Here is a 27,394-nt window from a genome sequence, read left to right on the forward strand (position 1 = left end):
CTAGGATTACAGGTGTGAGCCACTGCACCCAGCTAGCCTTCTTTATAAAAAGGTGGTACTAGATTTGGCTCCTTGGTCACAGTGTGCTGATCCTTGCTTTAGGTGGTACTGGGTGTGGGTGGGCAGAACCTGAGCTCAGCTTATAGACACAAGTTGTGAAAGCCACCAAGAGGCTCCTGGGCAAATAGAAATTAGCAGGTAAGATGGCGATGGTGGGAAGTCCTTCCTCTGATTCTATCCTTGACATCATTAAGCTGACAAGAAAATTAAACTGAGAAGATTGATGTAATGCAGTAAGAAAAGGGACTTACCTGGAGCATGGATGCTTCATTCTAAGATATATCCGAACACTAGCTTCCATGGCATCTGTCTAAGTACTATGACATTAATAAACCAAGAGTCTGCTAGTCAGGTGGTCTCCTTTACATTTCTTCAGGATACTAAAAAGACAACCACCAAAGAGAAGGTCCTAATAACAGCGGCATATTTAAGAATTCATGTATCTTGGCTGGGCACAGTGGCTCATGCCTGTAATCCCAGCACTTTGGGAGGCTGAGGCGGGTGGATCAGCTGAGGTCAGGAGATCGAGACCAGCCTGGCCAACATGGTGAAACCCCATCTCTACTAAAAATACAAAAATTAGCCAGGCATAGGGGTGGACGCCTGTAATCCCAGCTACTCAGGAGGCTGAGGCAGGAGAATAACTTGGATCCCAGAGGCGGAGGTTGCAGTGAACCAAGATCACGCCATTGCACTCCAGCCTGGGTGACAGAGCAAGACTCCATCTCAAAAATAAAAAAAAATAAAAAGAATTCATGTATCTTGTATTTATTTAGGCAATTACATTGAGTTATACCTGAATAACCAGAAGTTTTATTTTGTTTTTGTTGTTGTTGTTTTTAGGAGTGAATAAAACACAAGGAAGATTTCTCAGAGGGCTAGGGTCTGGAAGACATTACATTGACCACATGCTTTACCCTTTATTGGGAAACAGGAAACCTCTGCTCATCTGTAACCAATAGACAGCAGCAGGAAGTCATGATGATATATCCTCAGACATCACAACTCTTCATTTGCTAATTATCAGAACCCAAGGTCAACTTCTTTTTCATAATTAAAAAATGTTCAGTTCCCCAGATTAGACCATAATTCCTCCAAAGTAAAGATGGCATTTTATACTTCTTCGTATTATTACAACCTTGCCTAGTATTTTAGAATAATATAATAATTGCTAACATTTTGGGAATAATTATTCAGTGCCAGGCACTATTCAAAATGTTTTAAGTCCCTTCTCATTTAATAACCTCACAACAACAACCTATGAGTTGGGAACTCGTATTATTATTATTCCATATTGACAAATAGTGGCACTGGGACACAAAGAGTTTGTATATCTTGCCCAAGACAATGCAGCTAGAGGTGGTGGATCCCAGATTTGCACTCAGGCATCCCAGCCCTAGAGCCTGTGGTCCTAACTTCTGTATAATGCTGCTTACAATAATGCAACCAATATAGGTGATCAATAAGTATTTGGGGTTGTCAGTAGTGACTCTGAGAGGAGGGAAAAAAACAAACAAAGTCTGAGTTGAAGCTCAGCCAAATTGTGCATAATTATCAGTAAACTCCTCCTGCTCCACTCTCCCATGATGTAGAGAATGTTACCCTTTCTTGAGGGCTCCTGAAGACAGCTGAGCTCTAAGAGTGGCAGCTGCCAGTGAAGAGCCTTGGAAGACATGTCTGCAGCTCTGTAAAGAAAGCCCCTCCTTCAATAGCTGCAGGCTGGAAGGCCCTGGGAATATACCTACAGCCAGGAATGGAGCACCCTCTCAGAGCCTTCCCTAAGGGGACATGGGTAGAACAAATGACCCCTGGGCCAGCCTACTCCTCCCCCCGAATGCTCCTCCCACCCCCACTCCTCATCTCTTTATCTCTCCAAGATCCTGTTTCTGAGAAGGGCAGGGAACAAGCACCCTGACTTTCCTAGTGACTGAGGTAAGGGCTAGGGTCGCCTGAGAAGGAGGAGGGAGAGAAAGAGGCACTATCAAGCTTGGGCTAGAAATTATACTTTGTTCATTAGACCACTTGATTTTTTCCTCCTCAGTATCCAGATTATTTCCATTTTACTTTTTCTTTCTTTTTCCGTTAAAATGTTTTAAATTCTATATACTATTTTAATCTCTTTGTTCTTTTTAACATTGACATTTGGGAGTAGAAACTGTAGTCTAGTTATAGTTTTAATTGCATTCCATGGTGTATATGAGGAGGGTTATATTTCTATTGTCTTCTAATATATTGTGTTCTTGGCTTCTGTCATTCAAAAAATAGTTATTTAATGTTTTTGAGCAATAGGATAGCTTTTAATTATTTTAGTATTATATACTTCCAAAGTCATTGTATCATGTTAGGAGAAAGTCGTGTGGAAAAAATTTGACTTTTGTTTAACCAAGAATATTTTAAAACGGATCCTATTATTTTTGTAAAATATCTCTGTATTCTTAAAATTAATTTTATCTCTTATTTTTAAAGCTTTTTAAACTTCTGTTAAATCACTTCCAATGAAATATGGAACAAAACTGTTTGATTTATTCTGCTGCTCAAATATATAATTTATTTATCATTGCATTCTTTGCCTAACATATTTTTATAATAGGTTACAAAGATTCTCTGCATCTAATTATTTCAGAGTCAAAGAAGCTATACTCTGATCCTGGTTTATCTTTAATCTGCTGCAAAGATAATTTGGCTCAAATTATTGCACATCTCTGGGCTTAGGTTTTTCTTATTTATAACATAGAGAGTTAAATAAAATAATATCAAAATTTCCTTTTGACAACAGCATTCTAGGAGAGCTTACAGTGAGGCTTACATTTACCAGCAGGCATATCTTCCCCCTTCCTTTCTGCTAGAAGGTAACCCTTTCAACCAAGTTTCACCTGATAAAAGAAGGGAAGGAAAGCTCCAATAGACTCTAAGAATCAACTGCTGTCCTTAGAAGGAAAAAGAGTCCTTTCTTCTAACTCCTTAGACATACACACTCACACACACACACACACACACACCCAACACATATATCATATACGATATGATGTCGGAACGTAAACTTTTCAATAATCAGTCAAAACGTACCAATTAAGAAATGTGTATCCTAAGCAGCTGGCAAATATTTGATAAAAGGATTGTTTTCTTTACTCAAGGACAAAAATCAAAAGGCCACAAGCAGAGGGACCTCAACAACCTATATCTCCCAAGCAATGCTGCTGATGAGGCTAAGCCATTGAAGGGATCAAATGGAACAATCACAGAGAAATGCCAGCCTCAGAGGGAATAAACAGAATCTTCAACTTCTACAGCTAGGCTGAAAACACAGCATCTCAGCTGGATTTTATGCAAGTCATTTCCATAAAAGATTCAGACATGAACCTAGAATTGGAGCTTCTCAGACACCTGAAAATATCCCCCATGGATTGGGGATATTGAAACTATATGATTTGAATTGGTTTCAGCTTATAACCATACATTTGCTATGAAAACATCCAAAAACACAGGTTACATAAATGTACATATCAATGAGTAAGAAAATTGGAGACTTTTCCAGACTATATAATTGGACCATGTAAAAGACAAGATAACTTCTAAGATTCTTTCAATCCTGAGCTGTGCAATACAAATAAAGCAAAAATTCACTAGCATGCCACGTATCACACCCTGGATTGAACTCAATCATACTAGACCACTTGACCTAGGAATTCCAAACAAAATTCTTGACTCCCAGGCTCTCTGAGATATCCATTGTGTCAGACCATTAGCCTCAGAAGCATGCTTTGGCTTACCCTAGATCTTAACAAAAATCAAAGTCTGGAATTTCAACCACCGATCTAGGACTTATATTTCAACATTCTCTCTTCAACTTGCTTTCCACTGTCAGCAGGTTTTTGCCTGCAACATAAAGTGACCAATCTACTGATCAAGAATGGGTCTGAGATAGACTAGATAGCTCCCCTGAGCCCATCACCAGCTGAAGAGAAATGGCATTTGGGGGACACTGAAGAGGAGATGGCAGTGTCCAGGAGTGAAGAAGTCAGAGGAACCCTGAGAGAGAAAAACAGGTTCTCCTGGAACTTTACCTTGAAAAACTGGGGTAACAAAAATAAAGACCACTGCACTTTTACTTACATCAATTCCTGGATTGAAATTTTCTCTCCTCTTTGAATATTAAAATCCTATTTGGAAACCTAGTTTACACTCCTTCTCTATAAGTCTTTCTCAAACCCACCCATCTCACAAATTGGTCCGTCCTCAGGACTCAAAAGGCTTCTCCTTCATTCATCTAGCAGTCATATTCACACTGTCTTGCATCATCTCACATTCCTGTTTGGTGACATCATGTAACTATAACACTATTATCGCCTTTTCACATGTGTGTACCTCAATTCTTAAATTTAATTTTAACCTCCCTCAGAGTGAAGTCCATCACTATTTTAGATTTTTTTCTCTAAGGCAGCAAATTGCATGTGGTAGGTGTTCAATATATGCTAGCCGATCACATGACTAAAGAAGGCAAGCAAAGAAGAAAGAAGGAGCTGGGGAAAGGTAATGCAGGACAAAAATGTCCCTCGGTAGCCGGAAGGTAGACCTGTTGTGAAGGAAAGGAATCAAAATTCCACACAAGCTAATAAGAAACAGTACATGGTAAACAACTGAAAATGTCTGTTGAATTGAAGAAAGGCGGTAAGGAATGAGCAGATGGATATAAAGGAAGAAAAGACGAAAGGAAATGATAAAAGAGAAGAAAGTGGAGACGAGAAGGGAGGAGTGAGAGAAGATGGGGGAAGGGAAGAAAGAGAAGGAGAGAAGAATAGAAGGAAGGAAGGATGGAAAGGAAAATGGAAGGAAAGATTAAAAAGGAGTGGAAGAAAGGATGAAAAGAAGAGTAGGGAGAATGGAAAAAAAAGAGGAAAAGAAGGAATAAAGGACAAGTCTTACCCTTGTATTTCTGGATCTTCCATTTTTATATACTTGTTCCCTTTCTATTTCCAAAATAGCTCTTGGTGTCTTCGAGGGCACCCGGCACCTAGTTCCAGGCTCGTTGATGCACCTACATAAAGCTGTATGTGAACCACATTCACTCTGATTTTGTGCTTCACTGGCCAGCAAACACCATCTCCTGCAAGTACAGCACCACCGATCCTGGGAAGTCAGCCCCAGAAAAGCTGCATTTCAAGGCTCAGGGTGTAGAACTCAAGGACATTTGGGCAAAAGCCTGGGATGTCACTGGCTCTCCAACAGGAGTTACAGTGGGAGGCCTTCTCCTCTTATTAGTGCCAAGGCATCACATGACATGCTCAGCCCACCGGCTTCCTAGGCAGCCCATCAGGGAATCAGGGCTCAGAGGCTCCACGGGGTGGGGGCAGGGGAGAATCTTTGAGGATACTCATTGGCACACAGCCATGCCTCCCTCACTGCCAACTCCCTGAGGCGCGGCTATCACTCCTCCTCCACCCACCCCTAAAGACCCAGATGCTCAACTCAGAGTGTGCCCCCAGACAACACAGGAAGGTTGGATGCCCAAATCTTGGCAAATGTACAACTCTTTGTGGCAATCCTAAAAAAGAGCCTACCCAAGACGTCTCCATTTGCTCCCTTTTCCCTCTAACAGAAATGCCATAGTGTGTGTTAATGTATATATTTTTAAAAAATAATTTTGCCACATAGAAGACATCTATTGCTGAGACCAAGAAGGAGTTCTTGATGGGAAAAGAAGGTGTATGCTTTAGGGATGTCCATAAACCCCCAAAATCAGATGCACACAATTATGTGGGCTTGATTTTTCTGGTTAGAGAGTCCATAGTTTTTAGCAGTTTCTCCAAGGGAACTGTGGCATGAACAATATTTTAAAACTACTATCCTGTACTCCTGAGGAGAAGCAAAGCAAGTTGTCAGGGGTTTGCTAATCAGGAAAAGAGTGATTGATTGATTAATTTGCCAATTGAGTTTCATGAAAATGCATTTTCTAGAATTCACCTATTTTGCTAAAATGACAACTGAATTTTGAAGTAGGGACTTTCTTCCCCTAGCACCCCTCATCTTTATGTCTATCTGTCTGTGTCCACCAGCTCTACAGCCTGTGTCTGCTAGGAAAGACCATTTAAACTTGTAACACTTCATTAAGCACTTTTCCACCACCATCACAACTCTCTACATTAAAGCAAACCAGTTCCAAATGGGCAAGCCTTGGAAATGCTCTCATATCTGCCTATCCAAACTCATGCTGCAGAAATAAAATGGGCAGCTTTAGAGGAGATTATGGCTTTAATATACCACATCATTGTCATGAAATTGAAAATATCACTGAAAGAATAACCAGGGATATACATGAAATATTTAAGCATGCCCTAATATAGCACTGCTGGGACCTGAAGAGTGATTCGATTGCTACAGAATAAAATGAAGCTTAGAAAAATTAGGGCGATGCACTTGAGCAACCACCAAAACGTGAAATAATGGGAAACTCTGCTTTATCAAGAACTTTTTAAAAAGCTGTTTGCAGACTCTGCAGCTGTTAATCACTCTTCACATATGGCATGGCTGTCACCTTTATGAATCATGTTTTAACTTGAAAAGATTTTCCTTTATTACCTTTCCATTTTCACATTCCTAAGGAGTTGTGAAGCAAACAAAAAAAAAAAAAAAAAAAGGAAAAGCTCTGAAGTTCTCAAAGCCAGGAACAATATTTACACATAAAACAAGCAAGAAAGCGTGTTGAAGTTTTAAATTATGTCCAATTTTGTGAGACCAAATATTAGCATCTTCACTTCCAAGCTACAGAAACAGTCTCATTTCTTATTAAAAAAAAACTTCTACACTAAGACTTTACCTTGATTGCACATGAAGTCTAAGCCCACCTTGGTGAGTAGGAGAAATAGTCATACAGCTATTGTTTTAAAGTTTAAATCAATTTGATTCAAATTAATAGGTACAGTATTGCATAAATCTGTGACAAAATGCATCTGAAAAATAAATTTGATGAATGATGATATATATTATTGAGACATATAAAGATCTACATTTACAGGAATAGGAAAGGTTTACAATCATATACTTATAGTTTGTCCATTTACTTTTAAAAACAGAATAATAAAGGCAACTGATAAAAAAAACTCAGCATTCAGGAAAATTCAGCATAATGCTCTCCCTTGACCCAATGATGCCACTTTACTGAAATGTAATATTAGCCAAATTCATGCTTTTGATTTGCAGATCAAAAAGCAATCCCTCTGCTTTTTGTTTTTGAGTAATGGTTCTCAAAAGTTCTAATAAGAATTAGAACTGTCAGAAACAAAAAGTCTAAAAAGGAACAAAGGCTGCCCTTCAGCCAAGAGGACCAGACAAAGTCTATTTATGCAACATTCCTGTGTCCGTCTGTCCGTGCCCACTAGCCCTACAGCCTGTGTCTGCTGGGAAAGGCCATTTAAACTTGTGACACTTCATTAAGGACATTCTCGCCACCATCATGGATCTCTAAATTAAAGTCAAACCGATTCCAAATTGGAACTTAAAGGTACAAGAGTCAGAACGCGGCACAAACTGCATCATGCCAGTGTCAGTCCCATCCTGTTCCTCTTACCCTTCTCTTCCCAAATGGAAAAAAGTGACCTGTGTCCTGCACATGGGAGACAAGAGCTTGTGAAGGGCTTTCCCCCTCCTCAGCCCCAGGTTGTTCACTGCCTGCCTGCTCTCAGCCATCCCATCCTGCCATAGAGAGTAAGTCACTTACCACAGATGGGAGGCAGGCAGGGCTGCTCCGTCTGAATCCCAGCACTCCGAAGGCTGGAGTGCCTGAGAGGAAAACTCTGGGTGCAGCCTGGGATTCTGATGTGGAGGCTGAGGCTGGGGCTCTGCTCACACCTCAGCAGAGACAGCGTGCCTCCCTCTAAAATGTCTAAATTAATAAATGATAACCCCATGGTCAAATCTGTGGAGCTGAGCTGAGAGAAACCCCGGCTGTCTTCTCAGGAAAGGGGAACTGTGGGAACTCCAGTTCCTGAAGGGTGGCATAGTATATGCTTTGAATTGGGAGTCAGCTACCTTAATCATATCATAGAGCATGAACATTTCTTTCAGGATCACATGTTTTACACTTTTTTTCCCTGGGGGATGGAAGGAGGACAATAAGAGCTAGGTGATCACCATCATCTCTGCCCTTCCAAGTAATTCATCCATAGCTCTCCAACTCCCTAAAGAGTAATTTTGGAAACCAGTGGAAGTGTGATTTTCACCTATGATTTTGGTACATGAGTGAAGGCACTCACAGCAGGTCATGACAGGACACTGTTAACCCTAGCCCCGCACATCTGGAACATGCCCAAAATTGCACCTGCACACGAGGAAGTCTCAAATGTTGCTGAACACAAACAAACAGTATGTTCTTCAACCCCACTTCCATAAGCCAACTCAGAACAAGCACGAAGCATAACTTTGATGCTCTCAACTCTTAAATCCCCTTGTTTCTCTCCAGGTAAGATTCTTGATAGCACTGTGACAGCAGATGGTCATGCTTTTTGTACCTGCCTGATAATTCCAGCTGATGCTAAATGAATCTGACTGATGGTGATTCAAGAGACCGTGGCTGTCACATTGGCACACTGGGATGCAGAGAATCAAAAGTGTTTACGTTTGCCTCATCACCTCTCTTGCTAATATTATGTAGAATGGTCATACAAGAAGGAACCTTAGAGATTAAATAAAACACATTGATTTTATAAATGGGTAAATGGAACCCACACCATAAGTCATTCATCTAGAAATATGTAATCATTCATGCCACAAGTACCTACTGTGTGCAAGATCCTCACAATGCATAGCAACAAAGTTCTACTACTTAGCTATTTGGCCTATAGTTCATATTTCAGAATAATAGTCCTTTGGATTTTTTGAACTCTATATATGTTTCCTATGTAGGTTCCTGGAGATGGCCAAATAAAAATATGCTCCAAATGCAGGGGTTGTCTAACTTTTTATATCAGGAATCAGATAGTAGGCGGTGCACATCATGTGGTCACTGTTTCAACTATTCAGCTCTGACATTATAGGGTGAAAGAAGCTATGGACAATAACAGGTATGACAGTATTTCTACAAAACTTTATTTATGAGAAAAGTGTGCATACTGAAATTGACACATGTGCTACAGATTGCTGATCCCTGTTCTACTGGATCTCATTTGACAATGACCTTTTTTGGGCTGCAGACTTCAAGTTTGCCTTAATCAGATCTTAGTTTACCTCAAACCTCCCCATTCATAGAAGTTAAAAATGTATGTATAAAGGAAAGAAATCACAGAACAAGGAGCTTAGGAAGTAAACTTTGTAACCAGCTATTGGAAGTATTCACAAAACACAGGAAGGGAATCGGATTCACAAATAGAACTGTTTCTCTCCATCCAAGCAAAGTGGAATAGAAGTTTCGATCTAAGTAACCAAGAACCAGGCCTCCCAAATTGGATATTACCTCTTCTCCCCAGCATAGGGAAGATGATGTTCCCATGGGATTAGGCAGGTCCCTATTATTCCACCCCATAGAAAATAACTGTCAACCATTTCTGCTGAAGACAGCAAGTCTATTTCCAGGCTGCTTAGCTTGACTGGCAAGTCAAATACAGGGCAGACATGGACATGTAGGATCAGAAGGCAGGTCTGGTCTTCCCTGAGCCCATTCCCTGGGCAGGGGTAGGTGAGTAACCCACCTATCTTCCCTGTTTGTGCCTGCTTTAGAGAAAAGGAGTTCTTAAAAGCAGCCCTAGCAATCTGTGAAACCAACAGGGTTCATCATTCAGAGTGAGAATATGCATTGTTCCCATGGAACCATTGAGTCAAAATTTGAGAATTCTTGACAAGTAACTCACAACTTTTTAAAGAATAAGAAACTCAGGTAAAAGAGTTCCCAGGAGGTGGCCCCTCATGGGACAGCACAGATTCCTGCTTGATGTTGCAGAAAAAAACAGGTATAACTTGCCGTACAATCACTGATGCTTGGACCTTCCTGCAAGTGCTTCTCTCCAGAAATGTATTTCCTGTACACAAAGATGCTATACAAAAAAAAAAAATCCATGCTGCCTGAGGTCAGCTGGCAGAGATGCTTCACAGTGAATTTCAGCTTCTACTAAAATGACAAATGATCATCTGCACTTTTTTGACTTGTTTGGTGGTGAGTTGTGCCTGATGTCAAACATCTGGATAAAAATTTTAAAAGTTGTTCAGCAAACCAGTGATCTAGATGTTTGGTGTCAAAAAGACCAAACAGTCAGATAACTATCTGATTCCCTGTTTTCTAACTTCTTATCCAAGGATCTGCTACATCCATATAATCACAGTAACCTTACTCCAGCAGCCCCCGTCATTCGCTTGTTTCCATAAAAATAAAAGGAAATCTGAGTTCATTGATCACCAATTGAGAACCACATGGAGTTATGTCAGCCCCGATTCAGTTGAATTTACTCAGTTAAACTTAATGATGCTATAAAGCATTCAGAGTCAGCCAGAGCATCAAAGTGTCTGAACAACCACGGACCATTACACACCAAGATAAAATATCTATAGAACATCTCATTCCCATCAGATAACAAATTAAAATGAGGGGAAAGGGCAGTATTTCAGTCGTTAACCCATAATTCAGCTGCCAACATTATATAAAAGCCTCACGCACTCTAGTCCAATCGTTCATCTTTTTTCTCTTGCTTTAATGAGGCAGCAGAAGTGATCCCTCAGCCTGCTTTCTGGGGCTTCCTTTGCAGTGCCGTGTACCCAGAGAAACTCAAACACAATGCTGCTCACAAACTTTTATGAGCTGTTATCTTCACCTTCAGCTACATCCTTCAAGGGATAATAAAGCCACTACATCTTAGTTTGGTCCGTGATTGATACTTTAACTGTTGCTTTTTAAAATAAATAAAGATTTAAATATTTCAAAAGGCAATTCCAAAGCAGATCAGCCTTTTATTTAGCAAGTCACCATCACAAGACATACAGGCTAAGGCTTAAAAGAAGCTCTTGGGTTTAAAACAAATGTTTAGGAGGAGATGAGAAGTTTCTCATCTTTGATGGCTACAAAAATCATCAAAACAAATTCACGTTCAGAGTCTAGAAAAGATGTTACTATTTGCAGCATGGGTCTGGTACAGCAGTTCTTAACAGGTAAACTGCTTTGTTTTAATTTATAATACAGTAAATATTGATAGATTTAATACACATGAACAAAAGCTCTTTGGGGTCTTCAGTAATTTTTTTTTTTTTTTTTTTTTTTTGAGACACAGTCTTGCTCTGTTGCCCAGGCTAGAGTGCTGCGGCGCAATCTCGGCTCACTGCAACCTGTGCCTCCTACCTTCAAGAGATTCTCCTGCCTCAACCACCTGAGTAGCTGGAATTACAGGCACACACCACCACGCTGGGCTAATTTTTGTATTTTTAGTAGAGATGGGGTTTCACCATGTTTTCCAGGGTAGTCTCGAACTCCTGACCTCAAGTGATCTGCCCACCTTGACCTCCCAAAGTGTTGGGATTACAGGTGTGAGCCATTGCGCCCGGCCCTGGGGTCTTCAATAGTTATTAAGAGTGTAAAGCACCCTGTGGATTAAAAGTTTGAGCACCTATGTTTTAGCGGAAGGACTGTACGTTTTGGAGCAAAATGGTTTTTAAGGGTTTTATTTGTCTCCTCTGTCTCCCACTTGCTGTGTAATCACAGCCAATTTACTTGGCCTCTCTGGTCTTCCATTTTTTATATATCAGGCTAATCACCCTTATAATTATTTGCTCAAGCATGTCTTCCTTGCTGAAATATAATATCCAGAAGGTCAGGATTATGTCTGTTTCGTTCATCCCACATTACCAAAGCCTAGTACAGCACATTACATGATACATGATAGGGTCTCAATAAATAATCATAAATTGATTGACAGGGTTGCTGTGAGTCTTAAATAGAATAATGTGTATAAAGTGCTCCATAAGGTACCTGGCAGATGGCAAATGTCATAGGTGGTCAGTAAACGCCAGATCCCTTTCTTTACCACTAATGCTGTCCTCAGTGGTACCACACAGGAGACAAAATTCATGGCTTGTCTACATAAAGTAAATATTTAAGGCACTGGTTCCCAAAGTGTGGTGTCCAAACTAGTAGCATCAGTATCACCTTTAGAAGTTGTTAGAAATCAAATTATTTTACTCCTACCCTAGACCCACTGAGTTAGAAATTCCACAGGAAGGGCCCATCACTTCGGGCTTTAACAAGCCCTCCAGGAGATTCTGAGATTCTGATTCATCCTCAAGTTTGAGAACCATGGCTTAAAGATAGTATTTTATGCCAGTAACATTTTAGACTTTCGTAACAGAGAGATACCCAATATGTTGTCTAATGCTGGCAGCCTAAGATCCTTTTGGGACAAGGGCAGGGGAAACAAAGTCAAATACAATAAATTTCTGCTGCTGGTCTTGTAGGGTGGAATGATTGATTTTGTATTCTGGTTGTGTTCCTGGGGCCAGTACTAAACATACCTTTCATTTGAAATAAAGCTGGAACCATTAGAAACAGAGGAAGTTTTATCTTAGAGAAACTCCAGCATGTAACGCTTGAGTCACCTTTTGTGGCTGGGCATAAAATTTGTGAGTAGGAACAGAGAGAGAGGAGAGGAGGAAAGGGAGAAGAAGGGTAAATGATTCAGTAGCTTTGAAAAGCATACATTTTGTTGCTGATATCTACCATACCTTCATAAACACACTTCTAATTTTCACAATTCCCCTGCAACACAGCAAACCATTACCATTAGGGTAATTAACTACTAATAAGCCTCTAGTTTGTAAGAGATGCCACCAGCAAATAAAGGTTGCAATTTGAGTAATTTCCAAGTGACAGCAAGCTTCACAGCCATCCTATAACATAGACACAATCATTATTCTCATTTTATATCTATGAAAACTGAGCTTCAACAGGTTAAGCAGAGCTGAAATTCAAACCTAGGAATTGCTGACTTAAAATTTATGCCATTCACCAATAAACAATCTTACCTACCTACATACAACACACAGAATAGTCTTGCAAATATAGTGGAGCACATTTGAGGTGAGGACTATGATTTAAAGTCAATGCATAAAGTACAACACACACATAGTCAAAATAATCCTTGAAAAATATTATAAATTTTTCATGAAGTACAATATATGTTGTATTACAGATACAACTATGTGCAGTAGTAATATGTCATATAACTTCATATATCAATTTGGATTATATGATAAAGTCAATAATCAAAATATAAGAAGAATATTTTTAATAAATGAGAACAGGTGTAGAATAGATTTTGAGTAAGTTAAAAGCATGCTTTGCCTGGATGCAGGATATTTGCTAAGGGAATGGAGATGCACCCAGAGTGACAGAGGGAGCATCCTATGTGCCAAAAAAGTTCTAGGTTCTCTGGAGTCATATCAAGAAGTGTGATATACAACTGCTACTTGGAAAAGCTTGCAACATGCTACAGACATGGTCATATCTATGAATAACCATGTTACAAGGCACACAGTGCAGGGGCTGAAGCATAGCCAGGCCATGAGAGGGTATGGTAAAGAGAATTAACTTCAACTTGGAGAATCCAAGCCCAAGAAGCAAAGATCTTATGAAGCATGGACTGGATAAATGTGCCCTGGTCTGAATTGGAATAGGGATACCTTAAATTTCATTCCTCTTCCTCCCAGTTGCCAGTGTTTTGACAACTGACCAAATTATTTATAAAACAGCACTATAATATCTAACCCACAGAATATATACTTCTAGTGACGTGTATTTATATTTATGTAATTAAATAATTTTATTTTTCTGCAAGATAAATGCAATATCTGAAATAAATTAACATTACTTTTTAAAAGAAGTACTATATCCCACTTTAAATCTTCTCAGGATGGATGGAGAGCAACGTTGGGAAAGTAGGAAAAAAACATTGAGTGCATACATACAGTGAGTCAAGGCCTCTCTTCTGCCTTACAGCCTTATATATATGGTTTAATCTCCATTTTTACAAATGAGGAAATAAGGAAGACAGGTTTAGTAATTTCCCCAAAGCAAAACAGCTATTAAGTGCCAGAGCCAGCGTTCAAACTAAGTATACTTACTTTTAAAGCTTAAGCCCTTATCATAACAAAACTTAACACATATTTGTCTTTATCAAACTGCATTGCAACCCCGTGATTTCTTGGCACATTTCCTGATATGACTGAGGAAGAAAGAAACAGCTTATTTCATTCAGTCAACCAAAAGTTTTTGAGTAACTACTAGGTACCTAGCACTGTTTGGGGTTCAGTTGTGAGCAAGACAGAGAGAGTTCTGACCCCCTGAAGCATGAAGTGGAGAGGAGAGGGGAGTGTGGTGTGGCATGGGCCAGAGAAGAACCCCAGGCCCAGAAGTGAAGAAGCCTTTATTCTCACTGCTGTAACTAGGCCACCAACGAGCTTGAGCGAGTCACTTCACCTTGCTGAGTCTCTTTTTTCTTATCTGGAAAATGGGAGGGGTGTGCATAATTTTATGGGATTGCCAAGTTCTCACATTCTCTTATTCCATAAGAGGCATTTATTTTCCCATCTTTTTAAAATTAAATCAGGTTAGGAGCTACCATGAGTGTTATTAGTTGCCAAAAAATCAACTATTTCCACTCTTTTCCTCTTATCATGCCTTTTCTCCAATATGATTCACAATCAGTCAAGTCACAGGAAGTAAAGGCCACCAAGCAAAAGAAATCTGACAATGGCTTCTCGGGAGCTCTGCAGTCTACCTGGCCAGATAACGTTAACACACATGATCAAAGGTGTCCATCCCTAGTTTCACATTAGCACAATGTCAGGTGCAAAACTCCTTGACTTTTCCATTTTGACACTGAAATTTATATCTCTGAGTTACCTGTTGAATCAACTGCTCCGAAGATAACAAAGACATCACCTCAGTCATCTTGCAATGCTAGTGGCTGCTAACATATTAAAAGCCTTCTTTGTCTTTAATGATAATGATAAAGTATTGTTTTTGGCCATTCTATTGCCCTTATTATTTTTCATTTTTATGGATATTTGTATGAAATACACCTTTCAATGTTTTTAAAACAGAGTTCTTATTTAGATTGTTTCAGACCCATCACTTAATGGTAAAGGTTCTTGGTTATATTTCTATTACATTTCCTTCCAAATCATTTTCTGTTTAAATAAATTAAGTCAGTGATTTAGGCATTTACTTCATGATATTGATGAAATTACTACATACAGGGCATGGTGCCCTGTATTAGATTTTAGAATCTCTAACATACAAACCAAAGTGCCTGCTGAATGAGATGCCACCCCCTCCACTTCTCCCTCAAAATTACCTTCTGTCCACCTGTTTCCTTGAAATACAGGGAGAGGAAAAACACCTTAGTGTAACAGGACTTGTAAAGGACCACTTCCCAGGTCCTTTGAGACAAACCAAATATCTCCTTCTTTATCTCTTACCTAGCATCATTTGTTCATCTTTCTCCTCACACTTAACAGCACAATTTCAATGTTTCTTTTCACCAGTCTGCCTGTGCCTCAACTTTTTATGTTTATCCCCAGTGCCTAGCACAGCTTTTGACATAAATGCTGTGACCAATTATTATTCAACAGATAGATGAATGAGACCCTTCTGCTGAGGGGGAAGGGGTAAGAGATGGGGGAAGGGATAAGAGATGGGAGAAGAGGCCCATTTAAAAATAAAATGGTGATAGCAAATAACAATCACAGTGAACCTGTGTTAAGCTCCTATTGTGTGCCAAGCATTGTATATATTATTGCTAACCTTTAACAAAAAGGAAAAATGGCGAAAGTAATTTTATTTTCTCTTCTTATAGATCTGCACTGTTTCAATAGGGTAGCCACTACCCACATAGGAGCATTAAGCACTTAAAATGTGGCAAATCTGAATTAAAATGTGCTGTAAGTATAAAAAGACATGCTAGATTTCAAAGATTTAGTACTAGAAAAAAAAAGAATGTAAAATATCTCAATAATCTCTATATCGATTACATGATTATTTTTTAAATTTTGTGTTAAGTAAAATATATTATTAATTTTTCTTTTTTTTTTTAAAGGGTGAAGTTTGGGGAGAACTCCCAAGAGAATGGGCACAGGAAGTAGCATTTATCTACGCACTAAAATGCCAGACACTTTTAAACACCTCACATTTACAACAATTACTAGCTCCATTTTCCAGATCCTAATACTCGGGTTAAGTGATTCACCCAAATGCCTGGATCTTGAAAACTGTAGCCCAAATTTAAACAAGGTATTTCCGGATTCAGAGTTCTTCTGATAACAGGCCCAAGTGTAAGGAAACAAAGGGCGATCAGACCCCAAAAAGGCCTGTCACGAGGAGTTTTGAGAGTAGTCAGACTGTCCAGCCGTGGAGCAACCTAACCAGGCACTGGAAGACACCACCAGATGCTCAGGGCAAAACCTTTTGTCCCCTCTCCGCAGCGAGGCAATCCAGGCCGGAGAGTCAGATGCACCTGAGAAAACCAATACCCACAGGGCATATCTTGGGGTTGGGTCAAACTCCATTCCTTATCCTAGAAGCCCTGCTTATGGGTCCCGGAGGTTGACTCTGCTAGTGCTCCGGCGCCCTCTAGCGATTGTCCATTCCAATGCCAGCTCTCTCTAGTCCGTCCTTCTAGACTCACCAGCTCCTAGGGCTTGCCCTGCCGTGGACCCTTGCCAGCCTGATTTTGCTCCTCCCCTACCTCAAGGTGCAATGAATTGCCCTACACTTGCATAAGAAAGAGGTCTGCTGGTCAATAAGGCTTAAACCTGAGCTTTCTAAAGTTAATCCGAAATACTGTATTTTCCCCCTGACATTTCCAAGGAGAAATTTCTCTAGTTTCCTAAGTAATAAGAAAAACAAAGTTAGAAATACTGTGTTCTGAGCCAAAGATGTAAAAGCAACATTTAAGAAAGTTTGTTCTTCTTGAATGACGCTTTAATTTAAAACAGAATAAAGGATTCCTCTGTGTGTTCCTGGAACTGTAAACACTCATAAACTCTCTTTGTTTACTTTATTGACTCAATTGTGACATTTAAAATAGAAAGCTAAGTCTATGCATGAGCAATTTTTTACAGAACATGCACATTAACAGAGATGGCTGCAGACAATGACTTTGTACAAATTCAATCACATTTATTGGGTAAATATTGCACTGGCTCCAAGAGACAGCAATGTAATAAGTCCCAAGCCTACTCCTCTTAACGCTCTAATGGAGGTGGGAGACACCCCCACAATCATCCCTAACTCATACTTAATAAAGATCAGCAGTGCACATATGGTGCCAGAGATTGGCGCCACTGCTGTAATTATCTCCAGGGAACCTGAGTTGCTTTATGAGGGGAGTAATCAGAAGGGTTGTTGAATGAGTCTCCTGATTTTGAGAAGTCACTTATTTGAGCTTTAGTTTCCACATTTGTCAAATTAAATTGCTAGAGTCAGTAGATGATCCCTAAGCTCTCTTCCAGTTCTGAGAGTCATAGAACATGCACATTAACAGAGATGGCTGCAGACAATGACTTTGTACAAATTCAATCACATTTATTGGGTAAATATTGCACTGTTGAAAGTTGCTGATCAGTTTAGAGATGAGTCCATCACAGATCAGCTTAAATGGGCTCCCCTTCCAGCCCTATGACTAAAATAATAGGACTGGAATAAACTTTCCCAAAGAAGGCATCCTTATCACTTTCTTATTTTTGAGACTTGTCTTCCAACCCTCAATATTTACTGAGCTAAAAGCTGATGGTTCCCAAGAGGGTTTCCAAAGAATACAGCAGACAAATAAAGGACTTCCTAGGATGTGCTGATTTAGGAGAAAATATATCCAATATATCACATATATTTAGTAGTTCATACAGCAAACAGAAAGCTCCCACATAACTGCAGTTTCTAGTACAGAAAAAGAAAACCTGAAAGTATATGTAGGCACTAATATGTTTTTATTATGCAGTCACAAGTTTAGGAGATATTCACTGAGTTTAACACTAATTGAGGCCTTACTATAGACTGTTTATTTCAAATAACATAGAAAAGATGATGCATCTTACCTGACCCATTTATTGTGCTTGATTTTTGGATTTACCATCAACTATCACATAAATACTTCATCCAAAAAATGGATGTGTAACCCCAACCTAAATTATCATCATAATGTGCTTCCCTGAAAAGAAAATATTATAAGATTTTGGGGACATCTTAAAAAGAATTAAAATCAGTAATCTATTCTTTGCCATCTACATTCAATCAGGAGAAAGGCAACTGTATTATTACATGTTGGAAGATCAGTTTTAATGCACCAAAGAATGGTCTTGAACTATGTGACATTTTATTTTGAATGCATTTAAATTTTTCTATTTTGATATTTTGTAAATCTAGTGTACTGGCTACTGTTGCCAAGGAAATATGACTTTGGGTTACTGAATGGATCTGCAAAGGTTTTTGTTTTTCTTTTAAAATATTAACAAGACAAAAATGGAAAGATCAAATATGGAACACAAATTTAGCCCTTTCTCTCTTCAAAGTGCACGGAATACAGATCTTCTTACACACCACTGATTAAAAAATACAAAGATGCATGAAGTGATTTTTCCCAACTAGTGTAGAGACTTTTACCCAATTAGCCAAGTTGATATCATCAGAGTACCTGTCTCATTCTTTGTTCTGGATTCAGACCACTCTGAAAATGTGTGGTATTGATTACACAAAACACTGATGGCTCATCTTCAATAAGTTCATCTCTAAATGAAAAGATCCTTTCTTTATGTGGATAAAGGTAACATAATGTTCTAGGGTGTTACATTTCAAAGAATTTTCGAAGCGAAGTCAGAAGAAGGCATAGTGCAAACCTTATAAATGTGTTCAGTATTAATTCCAAAAGATTCAAATACATATGAGAATAAAGATTCCACCATTAACCCATTTTTTTTGGTCTGTGATTGTTTCTTATAGTCAGTATAACCTCAAGGTTTTAAGTCATAATAATGGGCTCAAATAATCTAATTATTTAAAAGAATCAAAGCTTTTTTCTATTTTTTTGGAATATTACATAAAACTTCTCTATAAACAGATAACATCTTTACTTCCTACTAACTGAAATGAGGTATTTTTAATTAGAAATACACAAGCAGATTAAGTATACTTTAGAACAAACACCTTTTAATTAAAACCTCTAAAACCAGAGTCCCCTTAAGACAAACCAATAATTCACCAAAATGTCATGTTGCTACTGGAGACTTGGAGATAAACAGGAAGTCTTTTAACTTCTTTTTACACTTAAGAAACAACTCAGAGCAACTATTTTCAAAGAAATATTTAGGAATTCTAGTAAAGCAACTATCTCAAACTGGGAAGTTACTGTACTGCATCTGTGCCTTCTCCCAGTCAAATATGCTGGGCCTGTGTCCGGGAGAATAAAAATAAGGTTGACCACTCACAGGAAAGTCATAAGTTTGATGGCCATGGGAGTTTTTACTTGTTAACACATAAGTAGAGGTTTGGTTCAATTACAGGCAATCTCTTCTCACACAATCATACAAAACTGCCCAGGATTAAACATCTACTATTGCTATAGACCAATATATCCTTTTATGTAATGTTAATGGAAAAATCACCTCATTCTGATGTGTTTTGAGTTTGATCCTCTAAAACCATAAGAATCTTCCCATGACAGATAGTGGAGAAAATGTTGGCCTTTATTAGTATGCACTATTAACACAGGTGTTCTGACTGCATTTTCCAACCCTCCCTCTATTTTTTGCACCTCTCTACATGTGAGAACTTTTGACTAACTCTGAGTCCTGACCTGCCAGAGTGACTTTGTCAGTCTCTCTTTAAAAATGGGCAGGTGAATAAAATGAGTTCAGCCTAGAAGCAGCAGCTCGGTAAGGGAAATGAAAATATCAGAAGTTATCTAATCAGAGCCATAGCCATGCTGAGCTTCATCTTATCTTTTGGTTAATAAAAAGAAATGGGACCTTCCGAAACTTGAAGGGCATCAAATTAAGTTTTTGCTTGCCTCTGGCTTTTTGGAGGATATGCTACGTGGTTTAACCAGCATATACTAACTACAAAAATTGGCATGGATTCAAAACACCTGTGTCATAGGACAGTGGGTGTTTTTTTGTTTTGTTATAAAGCAGAAAATAAAACACAAAGGCCTTTGAGAATAGGGATTGTTAAGGGAACAGAAGAGTAGGGAGAAAAGAACACTTTATTTGAAGTTAAGGTAATTGTGTACGCCTGTGTATGTGTGCGCGCGCGGGCGCGCGAATGAGCAGGGTTTAGTTTCATTTAAACATAACATATTAAAGTATCTTGCACAGCTCAAAAGTGCTGTTCAGGAAACAAAACCAAGTGAGCCAAGAAAAACCAGAACAGTGCTTTTAAAATCCCTGGCAAAGCAGCAAGAGGATGAAGAGTTGGTTTTGCATAGTTTTGAACACAGGGTGTAAAGGTGCTGAGGCATCTTTTCCCACAAGTCACTGAAATCCTGTGAGAGTGTGTGTGTGTGTGTGTGTGTAGAGGGAGAGGTTCTCATATGTCTCTCTTGCAGAGCTTCCCAGAGCACTCTCCCTTCCCTAGCCCCCTCCCGCCTCACTCTGCTCACCTTTCCCCCCTCCAATTCCCAACCACCCACATCAAGCCCTTCATAGATTTACGCCCCTTGGATTACCTCTGCCGCCTGTGACTTTCCCTGGAGCCTAGCAGGTTCTGGGGCTGAAAGGCAATCCGCCAAGGCGCCCTGGGGTGCCTCGGGGGCGCGGTCAGATTTGGAACATAGAATGGGAAATAGGGCCTTAAAGCCCACCTACTCCAAGACGAAGGAGGAGCATTTTTCATCAGGGTTTAGCCTGCTCCTCACCGGATGGTAATCAGCACTCGCTTGACTTGGCGTGGACCACCTCCTAATTATCTCCATTGGATTCAGCCCTAACAGTTCTCGTGTGTCTGTGATACCACGCGGGGTCATGATCTCCTTACTCAGCTGTGGCTTGGTTTCAGTGGTCCCTCCAATCCCGTCCCCTGTCCCCGTCCCCCTTTCCTTCTGGCTACTTTATTCCATAGAGGAAGAAGCGCTGAAGGACTAGGTTGATTCAAAGCACTTGCAAGCCTATTCATTAGTTTTTAACACTGAGAAGAGTCAACTAAAATATTATTAGAACCTCATTGTAAGAAGTGTGGGGGAAGAGGTTGAGAGGCTGAATCCAACCGCAGCCAGGTCAAGCCATTGGAAGGGACTACAATGTCCCACAGCTTTCTCACTGTCAGAGAGGAAGCTGCAACTTCAGCCAGAACTCCCTTCCCCTCCCCTTCCCCGATTTTGAAAACCGTACCCCTACTTCCGCCTTCGGGACTTCCCTGACCTATCCCTCACCCGTGCCCTGCTGTACCCTCCCCTCCGCGGTCTTTCTCCCCAACTCCATTCGCCCCACCCCACCTGGGCGAGTTGGGTGAATGTCAGAAGGCGAGAGGTAGGGGATGGAAGTCCCTTCAGATTAAAGACGTTGCTTGCTGCTGCTTTTTAAAACAACAACAGCAATGACAAACGTGCAAATGTGAGCGAGAACCAGTGCATCTCAAAAGTTGGTCTTGCTACGCAGCAGCCCCAACAGACTTTGCAATCACAGCGCCCCAGGAACACAGGAATGAAGAGTTGGCATTTACTTACCTGGGTGTGCCAATCTCGAAGAGTGGAGAGAGAATTCAGCCCGGGACGAGGTCTGTCCCGCCCCCAGGATGCAAAATCCTGCTTTGAAGTGGAGGTGGTTGGTGTGGTAGTTACGTACTGATGTAAGGGGCGTCGCACCTCCTTCCCCTCTCGTCCTCCGAGGTCAGTTTAGCAACAGCGGCTGGGAAAGGTGCTGAGAGCAGAGTTTGGTCTCTCTGGAAACCCTGACTCCATTCTCGGTGATGGGGGTGGGGGAAGAGGGTGAAAATGTTGGAGATGGCAGGTCGGCTCTCAGTTAACTCGGAGAGTAAACAGGAGGATACTGAGAAAAGAGGGAGGGAGTGGAGTGGAGCGAGGGAGGAAGGAAAGGAGGGTGGCAGAAAGAGAAGGGGACGAGCGGGTGGCGGGGAGATGGCAGCTTCTCACAGAGAGATTTCCACCTTCTGACGAAACCCATGCACCCAGCAACCCGGCAAGAGACTAGTTCCGAAACCTTCGCGCGAGCGCCCCCTGGGGGTTGCTGACGGAGACGAGCATTGCCCCGGGAACCCGAGCTCAGGCCCCGCCCAGGCCTTGGCGGCGGCGCTCTCCGTGGTCCTGCCGCGCCCACAGTCTGGGCTTTCTGCTCAGCTTTGTCGCTCAACTGAGCTCCTGGGGACACTTGATTTAGATCTCCAAGTGCTTGGTCTCCATCTCCACTCTAGGGTGGAGCGGTCGTATCGCGGCGGGGGTGTGGGGGGAATGGGAGTTACACTTTCTGACACTCACCAAAGAAAACTTCTTAGATGGGTGCTTAACTGTCACCAAAAATGGTAAAGGTGTTGCTAATCTCTGTATCCTTCGTGTCTACAAAACTGTCTGGCGTATGGCAGGAGCCTGGAAATTATTTTTAGTAAGTAATGCATGAGTAAATTAATGGACAAAGAGTATTTTCTTCATCTCGTGATGAATTTCTGAATACATCTACCTCACAAATAAGATAAATACTTAGGGAGTACTTATGCTTAAAGATAGATATAAATATGCTGTCTTATGTAAGGGGTGACCACTTCCACATGTTTTAAAGCACTTTAGAGAGAAAGTATGGCCTTCCTATTTCAAACTTATTCAAATTCAGACAAATGAACTTATTCAAATACAGGGCATTGTTTCTGATTATGTCTGCTACCATAGACAAACTAGACAACTAAATTCTCTCCGCACACTGGTATTGTCAGACTCACAAATTGGACTTTGGAATTAATGAAGTAAAGTGAATGACGGTCTCTTTCTGACATTGGGATGGTATAGAGTGTGTTACATCTAACGTGGAGGGGAGATGGAAGGTCTTCCTTCTCACCCTATTAAGGGGCTATCTAACAAAGCCTCTCCAACCTGAAGGTTGGAGGGGATATTAGCCAAAATCTTTTCACTAACCATGAAGTTCTCAGTTTCAAAGTCCAGAAAAGGAGAACCAATAGGGTAAGGAGGAGGACCCCCTCTTAATTGTTCTATAGAAGTAGACAAAAATATCTTTGATAAACAAAGGGACAACCTTCTGACAGAATACAAATAACATTTTTCTTCTTTCAGTCACCTCTAAAGCCTTTCTGAAATAGGATAACACTAAACATGGACCCTGGAAAGGACCTCAGGGAGCTTCTCTGTACACTGAAACTACCACAGAAATCCTTGGATTTGCTTTGATTGCAAAAACTTGGGTCACATGGCTATGCATAAGTCAATCGTTGTGACCTTTGGATATGGAATTACACTAATGGGCCAGGACTTCCACAATGTCTGGGAGCATGTGATGTCTTCTATAGCACTCCTGGAGCCAGGATGGAGCCCCACCTGATCTACACACATTGCGAGTGAGACACAGGGACAATTCTCCAAGGGATATTCAGGGTCCTCCTACCAGGAAAGAGGAGATGGATGCTAAGCAGGCAAAACCAGTGTATGATTACTAAATATGAAAATGTTAAGTCCAAAAACATTACTTCCAGGTTTTGTTAAGAGGTAGCTTCAGAGATAAACTCAAAATTTGAATTGGATTGAACTTGCAAAGGTGAAGGAAGAAGAAGGAAACTCATTGTGCATTTCCTTGCATGTTAATTGTATCCTCTAAAATTTAATTTCTATGAAGGCAAAGGATATGTCTGTTTTGTCGTCTTGTTCATAATTATAACCCCAGTGCCTAGAAAGGTGTCTACCACCTTCTACATTTATAAAATTAAAAATAATATAAATACCATAGGGACCATTCAACATAAACTTCTTATATTACAGGTGAGAGAAAAGGAATTAAGATGTGCTGAGCATGTACTATTTCCAGGCAATCTGTTAGGCACTCTACTTACCATCCCATTTAATTTTTACAACAACCTGCCCAAGAAAGTTTTACTATATCTACAAAATAAATAGAGAAGAAGTTATAGAGTCAATGCTCATAGGGAAAAAGAAAAACAACATAGTTATCTTTGGCCCTACACGTTAAAAGCATAGATACACAGACTAAACACAATGCTACAACTTGTGACAAATATGGTTTCCCTTGCCAGCAGGCTTCAGCTCCGTAATTAGAAACAAACAGTTGCCTGCATGCCAGTGCGCAGAAAACATGTGCAGCTTTATGCCAGAAACTTGGAATTTTTTCTGAAGGCATGACACTGAAGGTAAATTCAAAGAAGCTTTTTACGGGGCACATAAAGCAGAATTTACTCCCACCTCTTATATGAAATCAACAGCTCATCTGTACAAATGAAGATTTGTAACCAGCTAATAATCCATGTTTTCAATCACTGCCCCCACAGCAAGTTGCCCGCCAGCCACAGTCCCCTCAACAATTGTAACATCAAAATCCCCTTGTCTCTATCACTCACCTCCTCCCAGCTCTCCTTTTAATGGATTCTGAGCTGCTGGGTTCTACAGCCATGGTCAAATTTATCTAAAGCCAAGCCACAAAGTCACTGTGGCCCTGGTGTTCCCAAGTTGCAAAGGAAGCTTCAGCTCTGGGTAGATTCACTCGCCGGGTTTCTGTTTGATAAGATAAGAGGAGGCATCCGCTCAGTGTCTTATGCCAATATGAAAGGCATCTCACCCATCAGTGTGACAAGTGAAATCCTGGAATGAAGCCAGGGAACAAAAGGGAAGAAATGTGGATTCTTACCAATGCAGTTGATACCATTTTTTAAGGGGAGCAGATGATGAAGGGGAAAAACAGGCAGAGAGTCAGTGCCCTGCATCAAAAACCTTGGATCCTTCCCTGAATGAGTCAGGGTGAGCATTTAGTTTTGAAATTGAATTTCTGTTTCCTTTTATTTTCTTTTTTTTTTTTTTTGTAAGAACTACTAAAAGAAACTGTTGTAAATAACAGGATATATTTTTGAGGCTGTGGATCATATAAGAACTTTGAATCTCACCCCAGGGCTATTTATAGCTCAAAAATTTGTTCTTTTTTTTCTATTTCAAGTGATTTTTGAGAATTGACTGATATGTCTTCCTCTGGTGTTTCTGTATATGCCTGAGGTGTGATGTATTACTGGAAAGCAGAAAGGAACACTCTAAGAAAGCACTTTTTCTAAGATGCTAAGAATCAAGGGAAAATGAACATACATGTTCCAAGCTGATGCAGGAATTAAATATTCCACTGTCTGTCGTTCCTTTTTATGAGAACCCTATACCACCTGTGGTGCCTCTAACACCGGGTAACAACCTGTGCTATGAAAGGGCTGTTTATACTTCTGTCTACCAATAGGTGGCATCAAAATCTCTCTAGCTTTTCTTTCCTGTATTTTAAAAACCATAGGCAGAGGGCATTTTCTTTCTGAGATTTTACATTTTATCATGAGTGATGTTATAAAGGCCACTAAATAGCTCTGTATAATTTCAGAGCAGATTTTCCTATTGCTCTATTAATGAGGTCTCTCAGTTGTCCCTCTGTGCCTCAGTTTTCTCATTGTAAAAAGAAAGTATTTGGATTGAACTCCAGCTCCAAGATTCTGCTTTTTAACTACATAATATCTTCCCAGACACACCATTTTTCATGCCTATGATAAACCCATTAGCACTCCATTCCTCTGGGCTTAAGGAATATTAGCAAGCAAATATCCCTTGGTTGCAGAGGCTGTTATTTGCCCAGCCTATATTCATTTTTGTTTGTTTTTCCTTACTAAGAAAAACATAATTTTGTGGAGGGTAGCAACGTGCTTAGCTCCAAATCTTCATTTTCCAGCTTTTCTTGCAGATGGGGTAGTGATGTGATTAAGGTCTAGCCCTGCACTATTTACTGTGGTAGCCACTAGACACATGTATCTATTTAAATTTAAATTTATTAAAATCAAGTAAAATTAAAAGTTCATTTTGTCAGTGCCACAAGTGACATTTTAAATGCTAAACAGTCATAAGTGGCTAGTAGCTAACATCTTGGATAGTTCAGATATAGAACATTTCTATCATTGCAGAAAGTTTTGTTATATAGCACTGATCTAGCCATTGAGATGAGATGTCAGTAGAAGTTATAGGGCAGTTTCTGTGAGAGTTTTCAAAGAGAAGGAGATACTGAGTCAGCTGGGATGTACCTTTATCTCTTTACCTCTTCCTTTCTTTCTACCTGAAGGTTACAGTAAGTCAGCCATCATGTGACTATGAAGCAGCAAGCATTTGCCAAGGCAGGTTAAGCAGAAAGATAAAAGGAAACTGGGTCTTTGATATCATAAAGGCAACAACATTATTGTCAGCTGTATTATGAGAAAAATAAAGTCTTCCATTGACTCAAGCTACTGTTTTCAGCTTTTTATTACAATAAGCTAAATATTATTTCTAACTGATATACCATCAGAAACTTACCTGGACAATTTTCTATTAATGACTGAAAAAGCGTGTGTCTTTCTAGTTTCCTTTACTTTGGTTAGAGTTAAGGACTAGACTCTGGACATAAGAAACAAAACAATGTGTACACCATGAAGTGATAAGTATTAATCATTCATTTCAATATGTCCAGTGGACCAAAAAAGGGGCAGATGGGTATTAATGATTCCCAAAATAAATATCCCCTGTTTTAAAATTTGGCTAAAGAGTAGCTTTGCATTTTCCTGGAAAAGAGGTTGGTGGGAAAAAAAGATAATATTTGACCCTGTACTATATGCTAGAAACTTGGCTGAATGATTTGACATTATCCTATTTAATGTTCATGACAATCCAATAATGTAACCATTCATATCTCCCTTTTGTGCAGATAACAAACTGAGGCCCAGAGAAATCAAATATGTTGTCAAAATCTACATCGTTGAAGAGATGGGTTTCAAATCCAGGTCGGCTTGGCCCTTGCCACGACTTCATAATGAAATTCCATGGGTGAGTGTTACCAGTTTCTGGTCCATCCTTGCTTATTTCAAGGGTCTCATCATCCCATCCACTGTATCACTGTTTTTGTTACAGGCTCTTTTCTACCATGGAAAAGACTAATGATATTTTTTTCTTCATAAGCTTGGAAATATTCTCAATCACCATAAAATTCAGCCTTCCTCTGGTAACTTTGGAGACCCTCAGAGCTTTTCTTATTTCCAGAGACAGGCGGTTTGGATGAGAATTATTCTCTATTTTCACACAAATTGGCCAGATGACATCTTTACTGGTATCTGAAATAGAAGCAGAAAACAACTTGGAGGACA

The 27,394-nt window shown here is 40.0% G+C and overlaps 1 protein-coding gene across 3 annotated transcripts in view; it reads right to left on the reverse strand.

Annotated features, from left to right (window-relative positions):
• CPNE4 (copine 4) overlaps nucleotides 1-27,394 on the reverse strand; it is a 747,750-nt gene that overhangs the window by 476,047 nt on the left and 244,309 nt on the right. For 2 of the 3 annotated variants that reach the window (XM_055383286.2, XM_004036316.5), the window contains 2 exons: nucleotides 27,231-27,361; nucleotides 24,605-24,758 (listed from right to left, as the gene is read on the reverse strand). In XM_055383286.2, coding sequence (XP_055239261.2) covers nucleotides 24,605-24,657 — 53 coding nt within the window. In that variant the 5' untranslated portion in view covers nucleotides 24,658-24,758; nucleotides 27,231-27,361. Of the gene's footprint in view, nucleotides 1-24,604; nucleotides 27,362-27,394 lie in introns of all 3 variants that reach the window. The other variant, XM_055383287.2, reaches the window with a different exon arrangement.

This window comes from Gorilla gorilla, chromosome 2 (assembly GCF_029281585.2).
Source record: "Gorilla gorilla gorilla isolate KB3781 chromosome 2, NHGRI_mGorGor1-v2.1_pri, whole genome shotgun sequence".
In the NCBI taxonomy this organism is placed as follows: Eukaryota; Metazoa; Chordata; class Mammalia; order Primates; family Hominidae; genus Gorilla; species Gorilla gorilla.